This window comes from Panthera onca, chromosome C1, assembly GCF_046562875.1.
Source record: "Panthera onca isolate mPanOnc1 chromosome C1, mPanOnc1 haplotype 2, whole genome shotgun sequence".
In the NCBI taxonomy this organism is placed as follows: Eukaryota; Metazoa; Chordata; class Mammalia; order Carnivora; family Felidae; genus Panthera; species Panthera onca.
The window spans coordinates 107673661-107694692 of record NC_138346.1 but is presented as its reverse complement, the minus strand read 5'-3'; the positions used below and the strand labels follow the sequence as shown (position 1 = coordinate 107694692).

General features: G+C 42.4%; 1 protein-coding gene across 3 annotated transcripts in view; it reads right to left on the bottom strand.

Moving 5' to 3' along the window:
* The window catches only part of CNTNAP5 (contactin associated protein family member 5), an 809440-nt gene that overhangs the window by 248841 nt on the left and 539567 nt on the right, over positions 1 to 21032 (bottom strand). For all 3 annotated transcript variants that reach the window (XM_078451401.2, XM_078451402.2, XM_078451400.2), the window contains exon 12: positions 20755 to 20874. In XM_078451401.2, the coding sequence (XP_078307527.1) occupies positions 20755 to 20874 (120 nt within the window). The remainder of the gene's footprint in view (positions 1 to 20754; positions 20875 to 21032) is intronic.

Here is a 21032-nt window from a genome sequence, read left to right as displayed (position 1 = left end):
ACACATGGCAGGCTGAATGGCATGCAGAAGAGTAAAGAACGTCTACATTAGAACTCTTCTGTAACATGAGGTCCAGTACCCAGACTTCATTCTTTAAAGAATTGAGGGTGGGAGCTCACCTGGAAAATAAGGTTAGCAGGTAGGATGGACTGCATTTTCTTGTCATATAGCTGCTGCTAATAACTTATTACCATCTTGTTCAATCATCTTTTTCCCTTTGGAATCGTCTCCTATGTCTCTCTATTTATTTGGTGTCCCTTGCATTTCCTGGACTGTAGTCAATGGAATTTGTTGGTCCTGGAAAACACTGCCCTTGATACCACTTTCGGCTACCCAATCCAGTCTCTATTATTTCTTCCTGTTGACTACCATTCAGTCCCACGATAAGCAGCATAGCCCCATCTTTCTAACTTGCTCAAAGGAATACATGTATTAAGTTATCCAAGATAAATTCTCCGCTTCAGGGAAAACTGCATTTAGAGATTTTTGAGCTGGCAGGAATCTAGCCCATTCATTAAGGATCGTAACAGCAATTATATATTCGCTTTTTTTTATGTGATACTTAGTTTGCAAATATTTTCCCCCATTTCATAGATCCCCTTTTTATTTAGTTGCACACTTCCTTTGCTGTGCAGAAACTTTTTAGTTTGATGTAGTCCCACTTGTCGATTTTTGCTTTTCTTGTTTCTACTTTTGATGACATATCTGAAAAAACTGTTGACAAGACCAGTGTCAAGGAGTAACTTCCCTGTGTTTCTGGGATTTTTATGGTATCAAGTGTTATGTTTAAGTCGTTAATTTATTTCGAGTTAATTTTTATGAGTGGTATAAATACGGGCCCAAGTGTTTTTGTTTGTTTGTTTGTTTATTTGTTTGTTTGCTTTTGTATGTGGCTGTCCAGTTTCCCCAGCACCATTGGTTGAAGAGACTATTCTTTCCCCTTTGAGTGTTCTTGGCTCCTTTGTCAAATATTAATTGAAAACATTTATGGGGGGTGTAATTCTGGGCTCTCCATTCTGTTCTATTGGTCTATGTGTCTATTTTTATGGCTGCATCCTACTATTTTAATTACTAGAGCTTTGAGGAAATGGGGAGATGTTGTTTAAGGGTGTCCAATGTACTGGCGTGAGTGTGAATGATCTCATGAGCCAGACCCACACCAGCTATTATGCCTGCCTTTATTCCTAAAGGAGTTACAGGCCATGAGGTATCAAGAAAGCTTGTGGAATAAAATTCTATAGCATCATTTCACAGACATAACAGAGTATAGTGATTCAGGCTGGCAAAGCCATTTTTCAAACCGCACTGTGAATTTAGTTTTGAAGTCTGTCTTCCCATAAAGCTATGAGATCTCCCAAAATATGAAGTGTATCATTCATTCTTATTTTCAAATATGTGCCTAGGTAGTGCTGGGCCAGCCACAGGAGTACCTGCCCTGAAGGATAATGCACTGCCTAACTCTTTAAAAGCTTACCATCGTTTAGGGGTGGGGGTGGGGGTTGTGCATAGAAGAAAGACAAATGTCTCAGGCTATGGTACTTACTCTTCAGATTATAAGTAAGTGGGATTACCCAGAGACCGGGCCGGGGGGGGGCAGGTTTGGGAGTGGCTGTTAGAGAAGCCTGCCAGCAGAGAATGCACTGTTTTCCTTGAGAATAGAGAGAGCAACAGAAACCTTTCACTCTCAGACCTCCAGAACCTGGGCTGTCATGGGGCACTGCGCAGGATTTCAGGAAACTGTTGTCAAGGGACAAGATTAGTTAATCACCATTTGTTTTCTGCCAGGTTTTTTCCTCCAGCATTTCCAAAGCAGCTCTTCTATGCATGTGTAGTGGTCCAACGGTCCAAATGCAAAAGAAGTTTCAAGTTATGAGATCAACATACACAGACATTCAATATGACCACCAACATTATCGACAAGAGAAAAGAAAAAGAGGTTGCATAGTAGAAATGCTGTGATGTTCTGAAACATTGTGTATTATCATCTCTCTTGTGAAATCCTTCCCAGTCATCACCCCAGAAAGTCTTCTGTGAACGCACATCCTGGGTCTCTCCATGACCTCCTGGTTTCTCTTGCTCTATTTCAGAAGCTGTAAACTGTTTACCTACAAAGCCAGAATTTAATTTCTTTCATATCTTTTCTCTCATTTTATCTGATTGCTATTATTATTGTGATGATCATTATTATTATTAATAATAGCAGTAATTATAGATGATGTAAGCTGTTCTATCTGTTACCATGGAGATCGTCAGGGAGAAGAAAGAACAAACAAAAGGAAAGTAAAAAAGGAGAGAGAGAGAGAGACACGAAATAACTCTGATTAATGAGACCTCATTCTACACACATATCTGTCTCTTTGCAGGACCAAAAAAATGTGCAATTTTTCTATCACAACGTATGGGAGGAAGGGAAGTCTACAGATTGTCAATACCCAGCTTAATTGAACTTAAATCACTGTGGGGAGCTGTTTATAGTCCTTTGAAAAGTGTGCCAATTCACTTATGCTCCTATTGTAATAAAGCAAGTCTATATTAAGGTCCCTGGGGTCACTTCTGGTACAGTTATCTATGTTGACAAAGTGAATTTTCTATGCCAGGGGTAAAGGCAGTTCAAATAATCCTCAAGCCACTGCCTGTACCACTCATTTGCCATCTATGCATGCACAGCCTACTGACATCTCTTGTCGTTCTGCATTGATAGTTATTTAATTTTTCATATGTTTGTACCTTATCTCTCCATTTAAAGCACGGGCAACGGCCGCTGAGTAAATGTCTGCTTGGCGGGGGCTTCTTCCCTGGTTAATGGAGGCAGATGTGGGGGAGAAAAGCGAGGGGTCTGGGATGGGTGGGCCTGGCCAGCTCTGCCATGGACTACATTCCTGAACATGGCAGAGACATTTAACCTCCCCAAGCCTCAGTCTTGTCCTCTGCAAACTGGCCATGACCCTCTGAGCAGTGGTGATGCGTGGATGGAACAAAACGTACAGGGCGGAGCTGGACACACAGCCTGGCCCTGGGTACCAGACGGTAAATCAAAGTCCACCTTCTGATGAAGCCATTCAGGGAGCATCAGAAAGGGTCATTTCAGCATCAGAGACAAGCATGGGAACCTGTGTTGAGGGGGTCAGCACCCTCCACCCCCAACCTGTAAAGGGAAGAGGGACACTTGGTGTAAAACAATGTCCAATTCCTTTAAACGGCCTCGGATTCCCACAGGAGCTGTCTTCCCTCTCAGGTGGATCAGCCAGCCCGAGCGAGAATCCACCCGTGCGGTGCTAAAACCACTGCAGATGCGGCTGCTTTCAGCGTCTGGCCTTCTGCTGCTGAGGGGAGCGCATTACCGGTTTACAGCCCCAGCTCTGCCCACCACCCGCCCCCTGCTCCCCTGCATTAGCTGGAACACAGACACCAGGGCGCGGGGGGGGGGGGGGGTATGGGGGAGGGCGGGGGGTAGCGACGCCCTGCTCTGGCCATTACTGCACTTCCACCTGCCTGCGCAGGCCACGCTTTACGACTTCCAGACAACATACTTGACTGTGATTTATTCTCCTACTTCGCTGGAGCCTTTACTTTTTATGTACCTTTTTGGGGGGTTATTTTTCTCTTGTCTTGCTTTAAAATAGGTGGTATGATCACAGAGACCTGGGTAATCTGTTTTACGGTCTTGGAGTGGGGGGGGAGTTGAAACAGATCACGCACACATCCTATCATGTTTTTTTGTTGCTCATGGGCTTCTTCAAGGAAAATGTAGTAAATGTCTGGAGTGTGGAGAGCATTATCTTAGGGACTGGGAAGGTAAGATGAGGGGCATGGGGGCTGAATGACACTCTGGATGCTTAAGCCCAAGGCATTCACAGCTGGTTCTGGGAGCAAAGGTCCCAAGGAAGCTGAAAGTCCGGCAGCATGGAGCCAGAGGGGTGGGTGTGGACACACCCACTGCACCTGCCCTCTGGGCAGGGGACAGGAGAAAGGACCATCCACAGGGAAATCACCTGGGGGGGGCTGGTGGGCCGCCTTTGGTTGCTGTTAGTATTACTTATGAAATCTCTAGGACTACGTCGGTAGCAGGTACTGTTTGGTGCATGCTGAGGAAAAATTGGCACTCACATAGATCTAAATCCAGTTCCTACATCTGTCACTTACTAGCTGAATGATGCTGGACGTTCTCTTCCACCGTTCTGGACCTCTGATTTCTCAAAACACAAGCAAGAAGTGATCTCTACCTCACACTTGATGTGTATTCAATGAGATAAACACAGAAAATACAGCCCAGTATCTGGGACACAAGTACACTACTCGGACACAAGTACACCATGAGTAGTAGTTTCCATCCCTTTTTAAAGAAGGGCTAATGTTGGGGTTTCTGGGTGGCTCAGTCTGTTGAGCCTCCCACTTTTGATTTCAGCTCCGGTCATGAACCCAGGGCCATGGGATCGGGCCTCATGTCGGGCTCCACTCTGAGCACGGAGCCTGCTTAACATTCTCTCTCTCCCTCTGCCCCTCTCCCCCATATGCACCCTCTCACAAACAAACAAACAAACAAACAAACAAACAAACAATCAATCAAATAAAAAAATCGCCTCGGTAGCCAAGATTGAAGTTAGGAGTCCAAAAGGGAGACTATTGACTGCAAAGTCTTCCCCATGGTCCTAGTCCTGAGGAGGGATATTCAAGGGCAGCATTCACATCTCCTTTCACAAGGTCACAAAGGAAGACAAGGCTTTTGTAAATCTCAGACTGTCTACTTACTCTGCTCTCACGGATTTTAGATTCTGGCTCTAGAGGTGATTGACAAAAAGTAACTCAAAGAGGCACATGGAATGATTTGTCTTTCTTTCAGCTGACATCTCTGCTCCAGAGCTCATCACAGTATAAATGATATTGCCAGAGTGCCAGTGTCTTCTCCAGGGGGAAGCCTGTTCTGACTCCACCAGCAACCTTCTCTCTTCTTACTCAGCAACCATTGTTAACGACCTGTTTACTCAACCTCCCCCCCCCCTACCCGCTACACGGTAAGTTCCACGAGGCAAAAAGACTGTCATGTAAGTCATTATATGCCAAATACCTGACCCACAGTGGGCATTCACTTACCATGGAATGAAACATCCCACACAACCAGGGTTTTACTGACTTCAGTGACAGCTCTTGAAATTAGCAGGGAAGTGATACAGGATGTGAAAGTATGTTTAGACATATACTTGAAATTCTGCTCTGCAGCCCAGAGTATCTGTTGTGAGAGCAGCATATTGAAAAAAAATTCACATATCTATCACGAGGTGTCTGAATGAATAAAGCATAGTTAATTTGCACAGTGAAATACTATGCAGTTATAATAAATACCACACAACACCTTTCTAAACTGATTTATGATACGTCCCAGGAAGCACTGTAAAGTGACAAGATCAAGGCACCGAGGTGCAAAGACTATGCTACATTTTGTGCAAGAATAAAGAAGAAACAGAAATACACACAAGAAGGATAAACCAATATAAATGGTGACCTAGATAAGATGGGTAAGAAGAGGGTGAATACAATAGGAGAGAGAGTAAGACATCTTTGGTCAACCATCTTATATATAATATAAATATAAAAATATATTCTTATATTATGTAAATATATAAATACAAGTACATATAAATATGTATATTTAGCTTTGTAACATGCAAATATTTTGCATAATCAAAATATAGAATTAAATCAAAAGGATAAAAAGAGGGAAAACCTAAAATTGAACATTAAGCAGAAACAAAAAGCCTCCCTGTATATTAAACAGACAAAATAATCACAAATAAGGAAATATTAATTCAAGTAACTTTTCAATGAGGTATTCTGTCTAGCTATACCCCCTTGGTAAAATATATTTTGAGGAAAAAAATTAAAATTCAGGAAATGCTACACTTTATTTTGTTATTGGTAGTGAATGGCTGATGTGACTCTGAATCTATTTTGTGTATATTGTCAGGTAGAACAAATGAGTAAATATATTGGTATTGTTGAGACAGGTTCTCACTGTGAGAGAAGAGAGATCCATATAGAAGAGAGAACGATGAGGGAAAATCTAATGGTGCTGTATTTGCATTGCCTATAACCATAAGAAATCATAATTTAAACACAAGTGTGCACATGTGCACACACACACACACACCAACGCACATTTTCTAGTTCGGTCCACTGAAATAGACTAGAAGTAATAAGAAAACCTAACACGTATATCCTAATTTTTAAATACCATTTGCTACAAAAAAGGAGCAATGTTTTTTTTTTGTTTTGTTTTGTTTTGTTTTTGAGAAAAAAGTGAGTCTGGGTCTAGGTGGGGTAAGTTCAAGGGAATATCTGGTGCTAGAAACAAGGAAGTACTCCAAGATTAATGGAGGCAGGTAACAAAGCCATAGGAGCAGAATTAGCCGGAGTATGACTAGCTACATTTGGGGAAATTGGAACACAAAGAACATCATGATAATGGTAACAACATTTTAAAATGAAATAATTTATGAGTCTAGATGAGTCTAGAGTGACATAAGAGAGGTGGAGGCAGGGCAAGGAATAAAAAGCTATTCTGAAAAAAAAAAAAAAAGCTCTTCTGTAGAGAAGAGTCCAGAATGACAGCTGAAAATGCAGAAGGAATTATAGGATTAGTAAAACAACATTTTACAAATTCCAGTGTGATAACATATGGGTCAGGGTCATTCCCGGATTGGGAGGATACGTTGAGGAAGGAGATATTCACACAGCATCTGCATATAACCCCACAGACAACTCACTGAGTATAAATCACCTTCACAGTGCAGAGATCTGGCGGGAGTGTGTTAGCCAGTGTTGGGGCTGAATTGCCCCAATAACATCATGTACCTATTAATGAGATGCACTGAAGAGGACAGACATCACCCATAAGGTTTTCTTGCCAAAGCATTCCAACGATAAAGAAATTATCAGAAAAAAAATCTAAAAAAAATATGGAATATTTTTCTTAACAACTGGCTAGTACACTTCACAAAAAGTTAATGTAATGAAAGCCATACAGAAGAGATGGGTTGGGGGAAGGGAGTTTCTAGTTAAAACGGACTAAAAGGATATGACCATCAAATTTAAACATGTGGACACTGCTTGAATCCTGAAGAGAAATACAAAACCAGATAACACTGTACGGACAAGACTGACTCTACATTGAACAGTTTTGATTGGAGTAATGTTTATGTTCTTATGTACGATATTAATTAGTATTGAGGTTATGTAGGATAATACCTTTGTTCTTAAAGATATAAACTGAAGTCTTTAGGTTTCAAAGATCAGTATGTTGACAACTTACTTTCAAATAGTTCACAAAAAAAGAAGAAGCATTTTTTTAAGTTTATTTATTTTGAGAGAAAGAACACGAGCAGGGTAGGGAGAGAGAGAAATGGGGAGAAAGAATCCCAAGGAGGCTCCACATTGTCAGCACAGAGCCTGATGTGGAGCGTGATCCCATGAACCTTGAGATCATAACCTGAGGTGAAATCAAGAGTCGGATACTGAACCAACTGAGCCACCCAGGTGCCCCAAGAAGCATTTTATACCAGGAGGAAGGTATGTGGGGGAGGGAGGGGAGAGAGAGAGAGAGAGAGAGAGAGAGAGAGAGAGAGAGAAGTGAAGGTCACACAAATGAGCAAGTATGGCAGAATTTTAACACTTGGAAAAGTTGGGTGAAAGGCGTATGGGTGTTCATTTTAGTGTTCTTTCAACTTTTCTGTAAGTTTGAACATTTTAGAATAAACACTTTGGGGAGGAAAAGATAATGCTTTGTGCAGCACTACCCCTGTAGTAAGTGTTCCAAGCTATTCCACTGTGCTCTGACAAATTCTTGTGCATGTGCCCTTATACCAACACACACATGGCTGAGGACTAATTATCCAAATAATTATCAAGTGGCAAAAATTAGTATCAAACTCAACTGTTCATACATGGTAGCTCATCCATTCTCAAGTGCATATTTATTAATAATGTTGAATTAATTTTCATGAGTGCTTTCAGTATATCAGGTGTTGTGTGCTTGTAAAAGTAATTAGTTATTATTTTCATTACTGCATCCCCAGAAACCAGAGTCAAGGTTGCTGATGATAGAGTAGTAAAAATAAGTAACAATTATCATGTATTAGGTATATAATGCCAGGCACTTTTTTTTCTTCTTCTTTCTCTTCATGATCTCATATAAACTTCATAACCACCTTAAAAAATGGGTTCTATTATTCATTACAGAGAGGAAACTCAGGAACAGGGAAGCTGAGTAACTTAACAACATCACCTAAATCGACAAAACTAAGAAGTATCAGTGGTTGGATTCAAACCAAGCCCAAGCTCTTTACGACCACGCTAGATTTGGTGTATGTTAGTCTATTACATGCATTGAAGGTGGAGTCATGAGAATTGTTATAGGCCAAGAAGCTTCATAAGAGAAAGAGAGGAGAGCCTGGTCTAAAGAAGGAGGTGAGGGAATGGTATTCCAGAAGAACAGAACCAGGTATAAGACCCAAGACCTGAGGTCTGGACAGAACATTCAGAGCTGGCACTGTTAAACCCATGTGGAAATGTCCCCCAGGCCACTAACCAGCCAATGTCTTTTGCCAGCTTCTTTCTGCAAATACATGTAACATATCCAAATGCTTGCCTACTGACAGCACAAGGCTGACTGGTGCTCCCGTGACTCAAGAAGGAGGAAGAAGGCTCCCAGACAAATGGACCCTCTGCTTCCCCTACTTCACAGAGTGTAGAATCACAAGCTGCTAGCACATCCTGGCTGTTTTACAGTTTGGAATGTCTAGACTGACTTTGATTCATGATCTCTCCCTGGAATCCTGGGCTCAGAGCAAAAGTGAACAAAAGAAAGCAAGCGTTTGGGGAGGCACCTTTGACTGACACTTGTTATTTCACTCTTCCAGACAAGGAAAGTGTCCTGCCCAATGGTGGCACTGCATCAGCATTCACAGGTGAGCCAGGAGCCCTCAAAAAAGGCCAAGGGCTCTTGGGTACCTGCTCATTACATCCCCACATCCGGGACCCTGCTGCTCTCAACAGGATTGATTTTCCTCTTTTTGCCCTCTCTGTCCAGCCCAGGGACACGTATCTTTCAAGGTCAAACCCAAGCCCTACTTGTCCCGGGAAGCCTTTCTTGATTGCTCCTCTCTCTGAATTCCTTTGGCGTCTAGATCCTGCTATGATGGCAGTACTTGTTGATAATGACTTCTATTTTAGAAGCTCTTAGACACTGTCACAGATTGTACTGAGTTTATATGCACAATGCTCATTTACTTTTATGCAATGTACACATCAGCACACTGAGGTAAGGGTAACTGATCATCCCTATTATACAGATGAGGAAATTGAGTCTCATAGAAGTTAATGTGCCCGGAATACCATGGCTGTCAAGTACCTACAAGATAAGCACATGACTTAAATAGAATGGCCTAGATAAAAGTGCTTTAAGAGCTAGAAGTTAAATATGAGATCCTTGGACATTGAGGTTAGTGGTTCACAGTGGATTGTACAGCACTAAGTACCAGGCAGCCTCAGTAAACACTGGTTGACCGGACTGTGCCCTGATCCTCACAGCACTAAAAGGAAAGAATCACCAGGTATCTGCAATAAAAATGTGTTGTGAAAGGTCCACCAGGAAGGTGTCAGGATAGGCTCTGTGTTCAGATCTTAAGAAGAACTACTCTTTTAGTCACTGACCAGGCCCCTCCTAGAAGTGGGGGATGAATACGGAAGGGGACATGTTAAGAGTAAAGCACTATGCTAATCACCTTGTAAAGATATTTCCCAAAGTCTGATATCTTCAGGTATTTGTTAAAAATGCTATTTCCGGGGTGTCCAGATGACTCAGTTGACTGAACATCCAACTCTTGATTTCAGCTCATGTTGTGATCTCATGGGGTTTGTGAGATGGAGCCCTGCACTGACGGTGTAGAGTCTGCTTGGGATTTTCTCTCTCTCCTTCTGCCCCTCTCCCCTGCTTGTGCTCTCTTTCTCTCTGTCACTCTAAAAAATAAAATAATAAAATAAAATAAAATAAAATAAAATAAAATAAAGCAGTGTGTGAGTTTGTAAGGGAGGGTGTGTGACTGAACGAATAAGCAAATAAATGAATGAAAGTCACATTGCAATCACCCTCCCCATCTTTTGTCCTGAGCCTTCTGTTCTCATCCACGTGGTCAGAGTCAACTGGCCATGCTAAATGGGTGTGTGAAAGGAATTTCTCTAAGTGCTTGTTAAAATTCTTGGCAATTCAAAGGTGACAATGCTTTAATTTCAGGGTAATGCTACAGCTTTATGACTTAGTAGTTTTATTTAATGGCCCAATTTAGCAGGAGATTATGCCGTCTGCCACTGGCCCAGAGAGACCACTTTAAAGCTCTCGCCTTGGACACAAGCAGATCTGCTCCCTGGCTTCGTCTAAGAGACCAGCCTTCTGGAAGCCCTAGGAGCCCTCTGAAGTCGCCACACCTTGGTGGACAGCATAAGATATCAAACAGGGACAGAGACACTTACAAAAAGTTTCCTTCCTCTAAGCCGTGGAACTGCCATGTTTCATCAGCTGAAAACAGTCCTTCGGAAAACACTTAATTTATAAAAAGCAAACTGTCCCTCTGAAATATAAGCAACAATGCAACTATTATTCCAACTGATTAAACCGCTAGTGAGCCACGGCATATATGTCACTCATGAGTGAGCCTGAGTGGACACATTTCCAAGGAAAGGGGAAAGAAGAGGAGAAAGTCCTATGTTTCCTCCACCACCTGCTCGGTGTCAGTTACTCTCTGACATTCTCTAAATGTTAACTCATTTAACGGAGTACACACCAATCACAGAAAGCTATTATCATCACCCTTCATATACAGAGAGGGGAAGAGAGATACAAAGAATGAGGGCCTTGCGCATGGTCCCAAGACAATAAGTATAACAGATATTAATTATAATAATCTGAAGGATGTAAGAAGCACCAGTAATTGTTGTAAGACTTTCAATTAATGCATATGAATGCACATACCCTCATAGCCATGCCCTTCAAGATTGGCAGTCATGAATAAGGAGCTTGGGATTTGCACAGGTAGAAGGGGACAGGGATGGGAAGCGACGGTCAGACCTGTGCTTTCACAAGATCCCTCTAGCTGTTGTGTGAATTATGAATCAGACTGGGGAAGGCTGAGGACATGGGTGGTTTTATTTATTTATTTTGAGAGAGAGAGAGAAGCAAAGAGAAAGAGGGAGACAGAGAATCACAAGCAGGCTATGTAACATGATGAGCTGAGCCGAAAACAAGAGTCAGATACTTTACTGACTGAGCCACCCAGGCACCCGTGTGTGTGTGTGTGCATGTGTGCGTGTGTGTGTGTGTGTGTGTGTGTGTGTGTGTGTGTACAACAAGGACATGAGATTATAAACTTTGTGGACTTGAGAAACCATATCATTCTTCTTAAAAGCTTATTTATATATTTTGAGAGAGAGAGAGAGAGAGCGCAGGGGAAGGGCAGAGAGAGGAGAGAGAGAATCCCAAGCAGGCTCCACTGTGTCAGAGCAGAGTCTGACACGGGGCTTGATTTCACAAACCGTGAGACCATGACCTGGGCTGAAATCAAGAGCTGGCCATTTAACCTACTGAGCCAGCCAGGCACCGCTGGGGGAACATATCTTAATCATTTCTATATCCTCAGTGCCTGGCCCAGAGCAGACAAGCAATGCGTAGTGATTCAAAGTCCTAGAGGAGAGTGTACGTCCCAGGCCTTGGGACCCTCTGGTAAGACACACAGCACACCTAGCAGGAACAGCTTTAAGTCTGCTGGCTATACTTGGCATCTTGTTTCTGTAACTTGCTAGCCTCATTAACGTATTTGCAAAGCAAAACCAATTCCAGTTACTTTCCAGTATTGTATCTGGAACTAGCCCAGTAGCCAGCAGATATTCAGCACAACTGTATGAAGTCTGTAATCGAATGACAATTTTTTTGGCAACTGTATTTCTGTAATGACGGCTATCTAACTTATGATGAGAGACAAGCTTGAGAACCTGAGCCTCAATTGTTCCTGTAGACGACTTTGGCAGGGAAGTTAATACTTCCTTTTTTTGTTGTGTGTGTGTGTGTGTGTGCCTGTGTGTGTATGTGTGTGTAAGAAGTGGAGTGTTTGGGGTAGAAGCCTGAAGGGGAATGCCAATAGGAGGCACGAGGACAGAACTTTATTATAGATGGGCAAGTCATCAACAACTAAATTTTACCTCTTTTTCATGTAAAATCCAGCTGCTGAAAATTACCAATGTACTAAGCAAATCAGGGAGAGATAAATGTGCCATAAGTTGGTTCTGTACAATGTCATAGGTAACTCTTATTTCCTAATTTCCTATATACTTACAGACCTTTGTACAGTCCATACACAAACCGTAAACTCGCTGGCATTGCTCTAACTTCAAAGCGAGGCCAAGAACTGTTAGACCTAACTGAATGGATGCATTTCTTTCTTTTTGTCAACAGTCTGGATGATAATCTATTACCTGCAATCACAGTGCACAATTATGTGCAGGAATATTAGAGAGACCTCAATTGCAGCTTCTCTACCTATTCCATTATGCATGCTTTGATGAGTTTTAATGAAAACAGATCCTGCTGCCAAAGAAGGGAGAAACAGAGCATCATAATAATGAGAGTGATAAGACATGGCGACTTGTAAGGTGGTTTGCAAATGGATTATGAGCTGTTTGAGAATGAAAAACAAGTTTTGCTTTAGAGATTTGACTAAACATTCCTTGTAAATTCCTTGCAATGGCTGATGATTGCCGTGCAGGTCTAGATACATGAAATTGGTATTGTACTCATCAAGAGAGAAAACCAATGCGTCTTTGTTACTGGTTTTAAACAAACAATTTTGCATATCCGTACACAATTGTACTGTACAAAGGAAAAACTGTGTGTGCCTGGGAAACATCTTTTAACATGTTGACAAGGTATCCTGTTAACATTAAACATGGCACAATGGAAGCTACATAGAATGAGTGTAAATGTCAAGTTCTAAAGAAAGTCTTGTTGGAATGCCTCACCTTTCTATTTCTGCTTTATCAATACTAGAAGCTTCCCCTCAGAAATGCTACCTCCAGGTTTCTCGAGCATCAGAAATCTCATGACTCCTGCAGAGAGCAGCACAGACTTTATCGCTGGCAAGGGTGCACACCTATCTTTTACAGCTAGTAGGAGTATACAGATACCATCTATAATAGGACAGCAGTGAGGAAGAATGAGGGCATGATTAATAATTACACCAGGGTATTTGGTTACCCTATTTCATGACCATCTACTTTTTGAAACTAGGAAGTTCTCATATATATTATAATCCTCAAATGAACCTTTGAAGGCAGCCATTTTTTATTATCTCCATTTTACTGATAAGGAAACCAAGGTCCAGAAATGCTAACTGACTTGTCCAAGGTCACACAGCTGGAATATGCTGGCACTAGAATTTAAATTCCAATGTGACTCCAACACATGTGCTACTCCCACTGGTCATTTCCGTATTTGAAGATAAGGAGGGATTTGGGGAAGGCTATCAATGGGAGGTCTTGGAGGCAATGGGGAACAGTTGGGCACAGGTACTCTTGGATTTGTAGAAGATGTTCCACATGGTAGAAATGAGTCAAGCCCACTTAAATCAGACATTGAGTCAGTATCCACAGTTCCAGACTGCTATTGATTTAATAGAACAGGACCTTAATCTAAGATAAATTAGGGGAAGTGGGAAAGCAAAAAGAGAAAAGGTCGAAATTAATCTTTAATTTGGCTGCAATTTCTCAGAGTTCCATTTACAATGAGCTCATTGGAGCATGCACAAAGTAGAACCTGGATTCATCATACTCTGTCCCTCATTTTCCATTAAGGAGCTCACAGATCCATAGGAACACACAAGTAAACACTGGTGTTTATGATGCAGTATGGTTGGCATCAGGATGGAAATACAAAGAAATGAGAGGAGAGCACAGAGTGGGAGCACCCAAAATACAGGTACTTCAAGTCCAGTTGTCCAGAGAAACAGAGCCAATAGAATATGAGTATTAATATCTACTTATATCTATATCTAAGTCTATCATCTATCAACCAATTAATCAATTTTAAGGAATTGGCTCACAAGATCATGGAGGCTTTCTTTGTAAGTTCAATGTCTGCAGGGTAAACCAGAAGGTTGGAGACCCAGCAAAGAGTTGCAGTTGGAGTCTGACGGCCATCTGCTGGCACAGTTTCTTTTTGTTTGTTGGAAGTCAGTCTCTGTTCTACTTAGGCCTTGAACTAATCAGATGAGGTCCATCCACATTTTGGTGGGTAATCTGTCTTATTCACAGATCACTGATTAAAATCTTAAACTCATCTAAAAAAAAACACTCTAACAGAAATGTTAATAATTACTGACCAAATATCTGGACACTACGATCTAACCAAGCTGAAACATAAAACTAACCATTGCACTGAGGGAAGAAGGAAACATCTGAGAAGCCTCCTTCTCCTATCTTCCAACCCCAAGTTCTTGCACAGATTCCTCAGATGTTCACTGATTGCAACTGCTTTCTGTGCCCTTCTCTTTCTCCATTCCTATCTTCTCCTTTGTACTGATCCCAGTGCCCAGAACTCTCTCACTTCCTGATGGCTTCTAACCCGCCCTGCAAGCCCACCTTACATGCATTTTCATCCAGTAGACCAGTTCTGAGTCTGCCTAGATTATTTGTTGTGTTAAATGCCCTCCTACATACTTGCCCAATTAGACTGAGACAGCCAAGCATGATCACAAACTTCACATCATTGGCTAAAATTACCCACATTCAGGCCAGGAAAATTTTAACACGAGGTAGGTAGTGGCATGGGGCCCAGGTCTCCTTTTTAACCAAACATTACATTTTAGTATGCCATGGTTTCTCTTGGTGTTCTCTGTGTCCTTCAGTAATTCACCAACTGAGTGACTTAGCAACTTTTAGTCGATTACTTCTCTCTGTCTCTTGTTCAGGGTGTGCTTCTTTCATTCATCTTAACCTCACTCCCATTCGGCCCACAAAGGGAGGTCCTATCTGCTTCAGGTTGGAATCTATTGAACAAATCCATGTTTCATATATTTGCATGCTTTGTGGGTTTCACTGACAGCCCTCTGCCTCACGGCCATCCTTGATCCTTGACGAATTCTAATCATTTGTTTCCCCAACCTTCTTTACACAGTTCCTTAAACAGGCGACCATGGGTATTTTCCATTTGCCCTGCCAATACACCCTCTCTCCTTCTGCTGCCTTCTCTGTGCCCAGGAAGGCTGCTGAAAAACATTACATCAGCAAGCGCTCTTGCCTTCTGAATTCTAGCTGGGTTGTCCGTGGAGACATGGGAAACAGACTGGTAGGACCAAGGGGAGATCGAGGCCATTCCCCAAGCTCTTTGCTGGCTATTCCCACACAAGAGGCCATAGTTCTTTCAACCTCTCCATATGCTGCTCTCCTTCCTACTCCGGCAACTCTCCCTCCCTTCACCTCCCTGGGCCTGAGGGTGGGAACAGCCCCTCTGTTACTAGCTCTGTTCTGTGGTCCCCTTCCCATAATTGCCTTTTGTAGGCTCACACCTTTGTAAACAGTCCCTAATCTGAGCAAGCCCTCTGAGAGATCCACTGTCCTCAATATAAAGGAACAGTGCTAACACCTACGAATGCTCTGAGGATGACATCCTGTGGCTGGTCTTCAGAAAGTAGTTCATCTTTCACTCAGAGACATTTAACTAGTCTGACATGCTCAGTAACTGTCTATAATAAAACATTCCTTCTTTTCCCCAGAATTGACGCAGTAGATTTCCTCGCTGGGAAACTTTCGTTCAGATTACGGACCTGCAACAGCTTTTGCTTATCCCTGCTCAAGTAAAACTGATCCTTTCCTATTCATGCAATTTGATTAGTTTTTCAGTGTTCTAAACTTGTGACTCATCTTGGTGAGTTTTGTGACCCCCACAAATATGCAGGCTCGAGACCCTTGAACTTTGTTCCTGACATTCATTTGCTCTTCCTGGAAATGCCCTCTTTCATCTCTGCTTCCGGCCCGTTAGTGTTCCCCCTCCAGGTATCAGAAACATGCATTGCCTGCCTGCCCAAAAACCCTTCCACTCCACAAGAGGCTGGAAGAACACGATACACTTCCTGTCATTATCTTTATATTATAATTTCCACTGTGTCTGCTCCATGACTAACCTGTGAAGGAGACTGAAATGATACCATTAGGGGTAGAATTCTGTCCTCCTGAAATTCTAACCCTCAGCACCTGCGAGCATGACCTCAGTTGGAAATAGGTTCTTTGCAAATGTAATCAACTTAAGATGAGGTCATACTCCATTAGGAGGGGTCCTAATCCAATATGACTGGTATCCTGTTTATAAGAGGATACAAGAGAGGAGAAAGTTACCTGTGACTATGTCACACAGAAGCAGGGTGACAATCGCTGGGAGGCAGTCACTGAAGGCTGCTGCTACGGGCTAGCAATGCTCAAAGGTTGGGTGAGCCAGAAGAAGCCAGAAGAACCAAGGGAGGATTCTCCCCTACAGGTTTCAGAAGTAGTGTGGCCCTATGGCACCTTGATTTTGGACTTCTAGCCTCCAGAACTGTGACGCATACACTTCTTGGTATTTTTAAGCCACTCAATTTGTTATAGCAGCCAAGAGAAGCTGATGCAGACACTATTTTGTATCCTTGCCAATCTGCACAGTGCCTGAAATGTGCAAATGTACACTAAGCTGAACTGAATGGTAAATCATATATAGAGATGTTAGAAGTAGCCCAAATGTGCATTCCTGCAGAAGCTTCCTCTTTATCTTCCTCATCCATGATTTCACTCAACACTCCATCCAAACAGTGGCCCTTCCTTCTCTCCTACCCACTAGCTCTGTGGTGAACTGGCTTGGAACACAGTATGAGGTACGGCAGGCACAGGATCAAAACGTGTAGAGGTTCAGATACAGTCCACTTTATACATAAATCTAATCGTCCCCTTAGGTTACTCCCATACATTGGCATAGTGTCCCTGTGCAGAGATCATGCTGCCATCCAGTGAACGGGGCAGTTACTCTGTGAGCATCTGGGAGGTCATCTCCCCAAGATCACCCTGTCCTAGGTGAGATGCACAGATTTAATCTCCCGGGAGGGGTGAGGCACCACCTTGCCATTAGGAAAGGGAGCTCATGCCCTCCCCTGCCCAGGGTACATTGTAAAGAGAGATGTATTTTGGATTCGAATTTCCTGTTTTCCAAGACTAAAATCTGTCCCTCTTCACTTTCATGACATCTGTTTGCAAGTATCCATAGACTTCTTAGGAGAAACATCCCCTTTTCGGTTGAACCTCAAATGATCTCTCATGGAATTCTAAATGAGGAAGGCCTGTGAGACCACCTGGCCCCAGATCTTTATATTAGGATCGCAGACCTTATTTATGGACAAGTAGGCCAGGGACACTCAGCTGACTAGCACAAGGTTCCCTGCCTTCCGGTGTCATTTACACTCTCTGGGTTACCCCAGTAATGCTGCTGAAAAGTGCAGAGAACAGCAACTTTTTGTTTTCAGAAACTGTATCCTAAGCAGAATGAGTCTCCCCTCCACCCTACCCCACCCCTGTTCAGTTCTCTTGGTTCTCGCTGTCCATTTCCTCTCTCCCTTCTCCTGGACCCTCCCTTCCCTGGACCCCTTTGTCACATTTTTACAGGTGTTACAAATCACTCATAGTTAAGAACATTTAACATGTATAAATAAATAAAAAATGTATGTGATCATTATATTTATGTTTTTAGAAATGTCAAATATGAGGATTACAGAATTCAGCTTGTGCCGAGGTTTGCTTTTATTTCTATAGTTCTTTTAGAAAACAAAAACAAAAACAAAAGCAAAACCTCTATGTTTTGCAACTGCACATAACCAAAAACCGTATGTACAAGAATTGCCTGATCAGGGATAATCAAGCCTATCCATTCCCGAACACAACTCTGAGGTCCTGATTCCTTCAGTATCACATCAGCAAAATAGCAACCTTTAAATACAAGTGAAAATTCATCTTTAGCCATTCTTGGACAAAACATCATACAGAAGCCCTGAGAGAAATGTTTCCAATGAGAGGCAGGGAGCTCCATGTAAATGAGACCTATGAATCAATGACACCCTTTGTGTCCCTGAACTCGCATTAGTTTGAAGAGTTTAAAAATTTAAAGCTACACTTAATATATATATTTTATTTTCAAAATATTTTAATGGCATGGGGCGCCTGGGTGGCTCAGTCGGTTAAGCGTCTGACTTCGGCTCAGGTCATGCATGATCTCATGGTTTGTGGGTTCAAGCCCCGAGTCAGACTCTGTGGTGGCAGCTAAGAGCCTAGAGCCTGCATAGGAATCTTTGTCTCCCTTGCCCTCTGCGCCTCCCCCATTCGTGCTCTGTCTCTCTCTCAAAAATAAATAAATGTAAAAAAAAAAAATTTCAGGGGCACCTGGGTGGCTCAGTCAGTTAAGCGTCCGACTTCAGCTCAGGTCATGATCTCACACTTCGTGGGTTCAAGCCCCTCATTGGGTCCTGTGCTGACAGCTGAGAGCCTGGAGCCTGCTTTGGATTCCGTGTCTCCCTCCCTCTGCCCCTCCCCTGATCATGCTCTGTCTCTCTCACTCTCAAAAATGAATAAATGTTAAAAAAAAAAAATAAATAAATTCAAAATATTTAATGACAAAAAGGAAAGTTGATGCTTGATTTTAAAATATATATTTAAAAAACAGATACATTCACAGAAGAAATACACATACACATTCACAGAAAAAAAAATCCCAAGGAAATCCTAACAATAGAGTACCAACAGCAGTCTCTGGGTTGTGGCTGAGGGGTCACTTCAACATTTTCTTGATACGTTGCTTTTCTCCTTAAATTTTCTATAATTAATATTGATTTACTTTATAACAAAAATCGCATCACTGTGTAAAGCAAAACATAAGCAATACAAGTATCCAATTAATGTTTTAGTGATATAAATTATTACTGCACCAGAAGGTTTTGTTTGCTTCCTGAGTCTTGACTATTAGCTCCAGTATTTATGACCTCGAGAAAGGCACGAAGTTCTCATCTTCTCTCTCCTTCTATGTAAGACAGAGATAAAAATATCTACCTCGGATTTTTATGGTGAGGAGGGAAAGAGATGGTATTGGTAAGCTCTCAGTTCAGCTCCCGAAGTTGGTCGGAGCTGAGTGACCACACCTGATCTCTCAGCAGCAGGAACCACTCTCCTCGTCCTCACTCTTCAGCTAAATCACTTCCTCCACTTTTTGGTAAAGTGTAGACCAGGGACAACTTGCATCGGAAGCACTTACGGGGCTCAGTAAAAGGGCGTTTACTAATTTCGAATGTCCTCAGCTAGAAAGTCTGTACTCTTAGCAGGAACTGCTGGAGATCCATTTGTTAATTACAATTGGAAAATAACCAAGATCCAGGGAGAAAACTAGCTCCAGGTTAGCACTATAGGTTACCATAACGATGAAAAGAAAACAGTTCCACAGTTTCTAATTATATTATGGGCTAGTTGGGAAGCAGTTAGCATACGTGCAGGTTGGAGAGACACACTAAGTGTTAAGGAAATGCAAGGAAATGCTTCTAAATCCGTGTAAATAGCATCTTCTGCAGAAAAACTTTGGTCGTTTGCATCCAGATGAACAAATTGCAAAGTGCCATAATCACCATTTTTGCAATGGTTTGCTTGCATTTCTACCTGTGATATGCCCGGCATTTCTCCTGATATTCCTGCCTCATAAATGAGAGTGGCTGTATCTAATTTCTCCGCATATCCTCCGTGCCAAGGCCAGTCTGTGGCTACAGAAGGAGCTCAGGGAATGTACTTGCCTTGTTGCAGGGACGCCTGAGGCCTGACGACTCAATAAGCCTTAATAGCCCCTGCTTTTCTGCTTTATTACATGATTCTGTTGTCATTTCCAAAGGCCAGTGCTCGGAACAAACATACACAACACATATGTGCCAATGAGTGACCCTCACGATGGTGAGGGTACTTGCACTGCTGAATTTTTAAGAAACTATTACATCAGGTTTGGGCTTTGTGGAATTATTTTGCAGAATAAGTTAGTGATCATAGATTGTTTCTAAATCTGTGCAATAATTGATTCTTACTATGTCTTTCTGCACTTTAGGAAGGAGTGGCTGGGAAAATGCAAGTAATTCACTTTTCTTGTTGGGCACCTACTGGGTAACTAGCCTCGCTGATTCCTCCAATACTCATGATTGTGTCTAACCTTCAACTCTGGGAGGAACTACTTTGCCCATTTCACTGATGGACAACTGAGCCTCAGAGAGCACATGGGATTCACACCATCCCCGGGGCCAAACATGAATCACACTTCCCCACTTCCTGAGTCAGGGTTCTCTATTGATTTTCAGGTTTGCTTTTGGTTTGTTTAGTTGTTTTTTCCTTTTCTTTCTGCTTTTGAGTTTTAAAAGAGAAAATGTCCTTGGCAGGGTCTACAGAAAATGCTTCTTGGTTAATTCTAGGTTTGGCGGAATGTGATTAAGACCATTAAGTCTTCCTCTCCTATGAAAGATAATCCAGCTGCTAATTGCTATTATTTACTTAAACACCATGCCCCCCACACCTGAGGTTGGCTCTTTAAATTTTTATTTACACAGGTCCCCTTCCAGTGGACTTCCCTGTGCTGTGTACCATCAGGTAGCTTGGTTAAGCCTGAGTGGGGATTCTGCCCCTTACCTGTGATGTTGCAGTACACTTGGAGGGGTCCCAGTGGCCCGCTGCCATCGGAATCGATGTAGAAGAAACCAGCCGTGTTCCCTTGGTGCCTGTATACCTCACAGGATTGCTCGTAGAGGGCTGGAAAGACACAAAGACAGCAGAGATAAAGCTTTGCTTGGCTCTACACATCACTCTGGAGGGACTGGTACCTCCTACCTATATCTACTTTCAGTGTCAGTTCCTCCCGCTTCTATAGCCTCGATTCCCCACTCCCATCAAGTCCTAACAAACCAGTG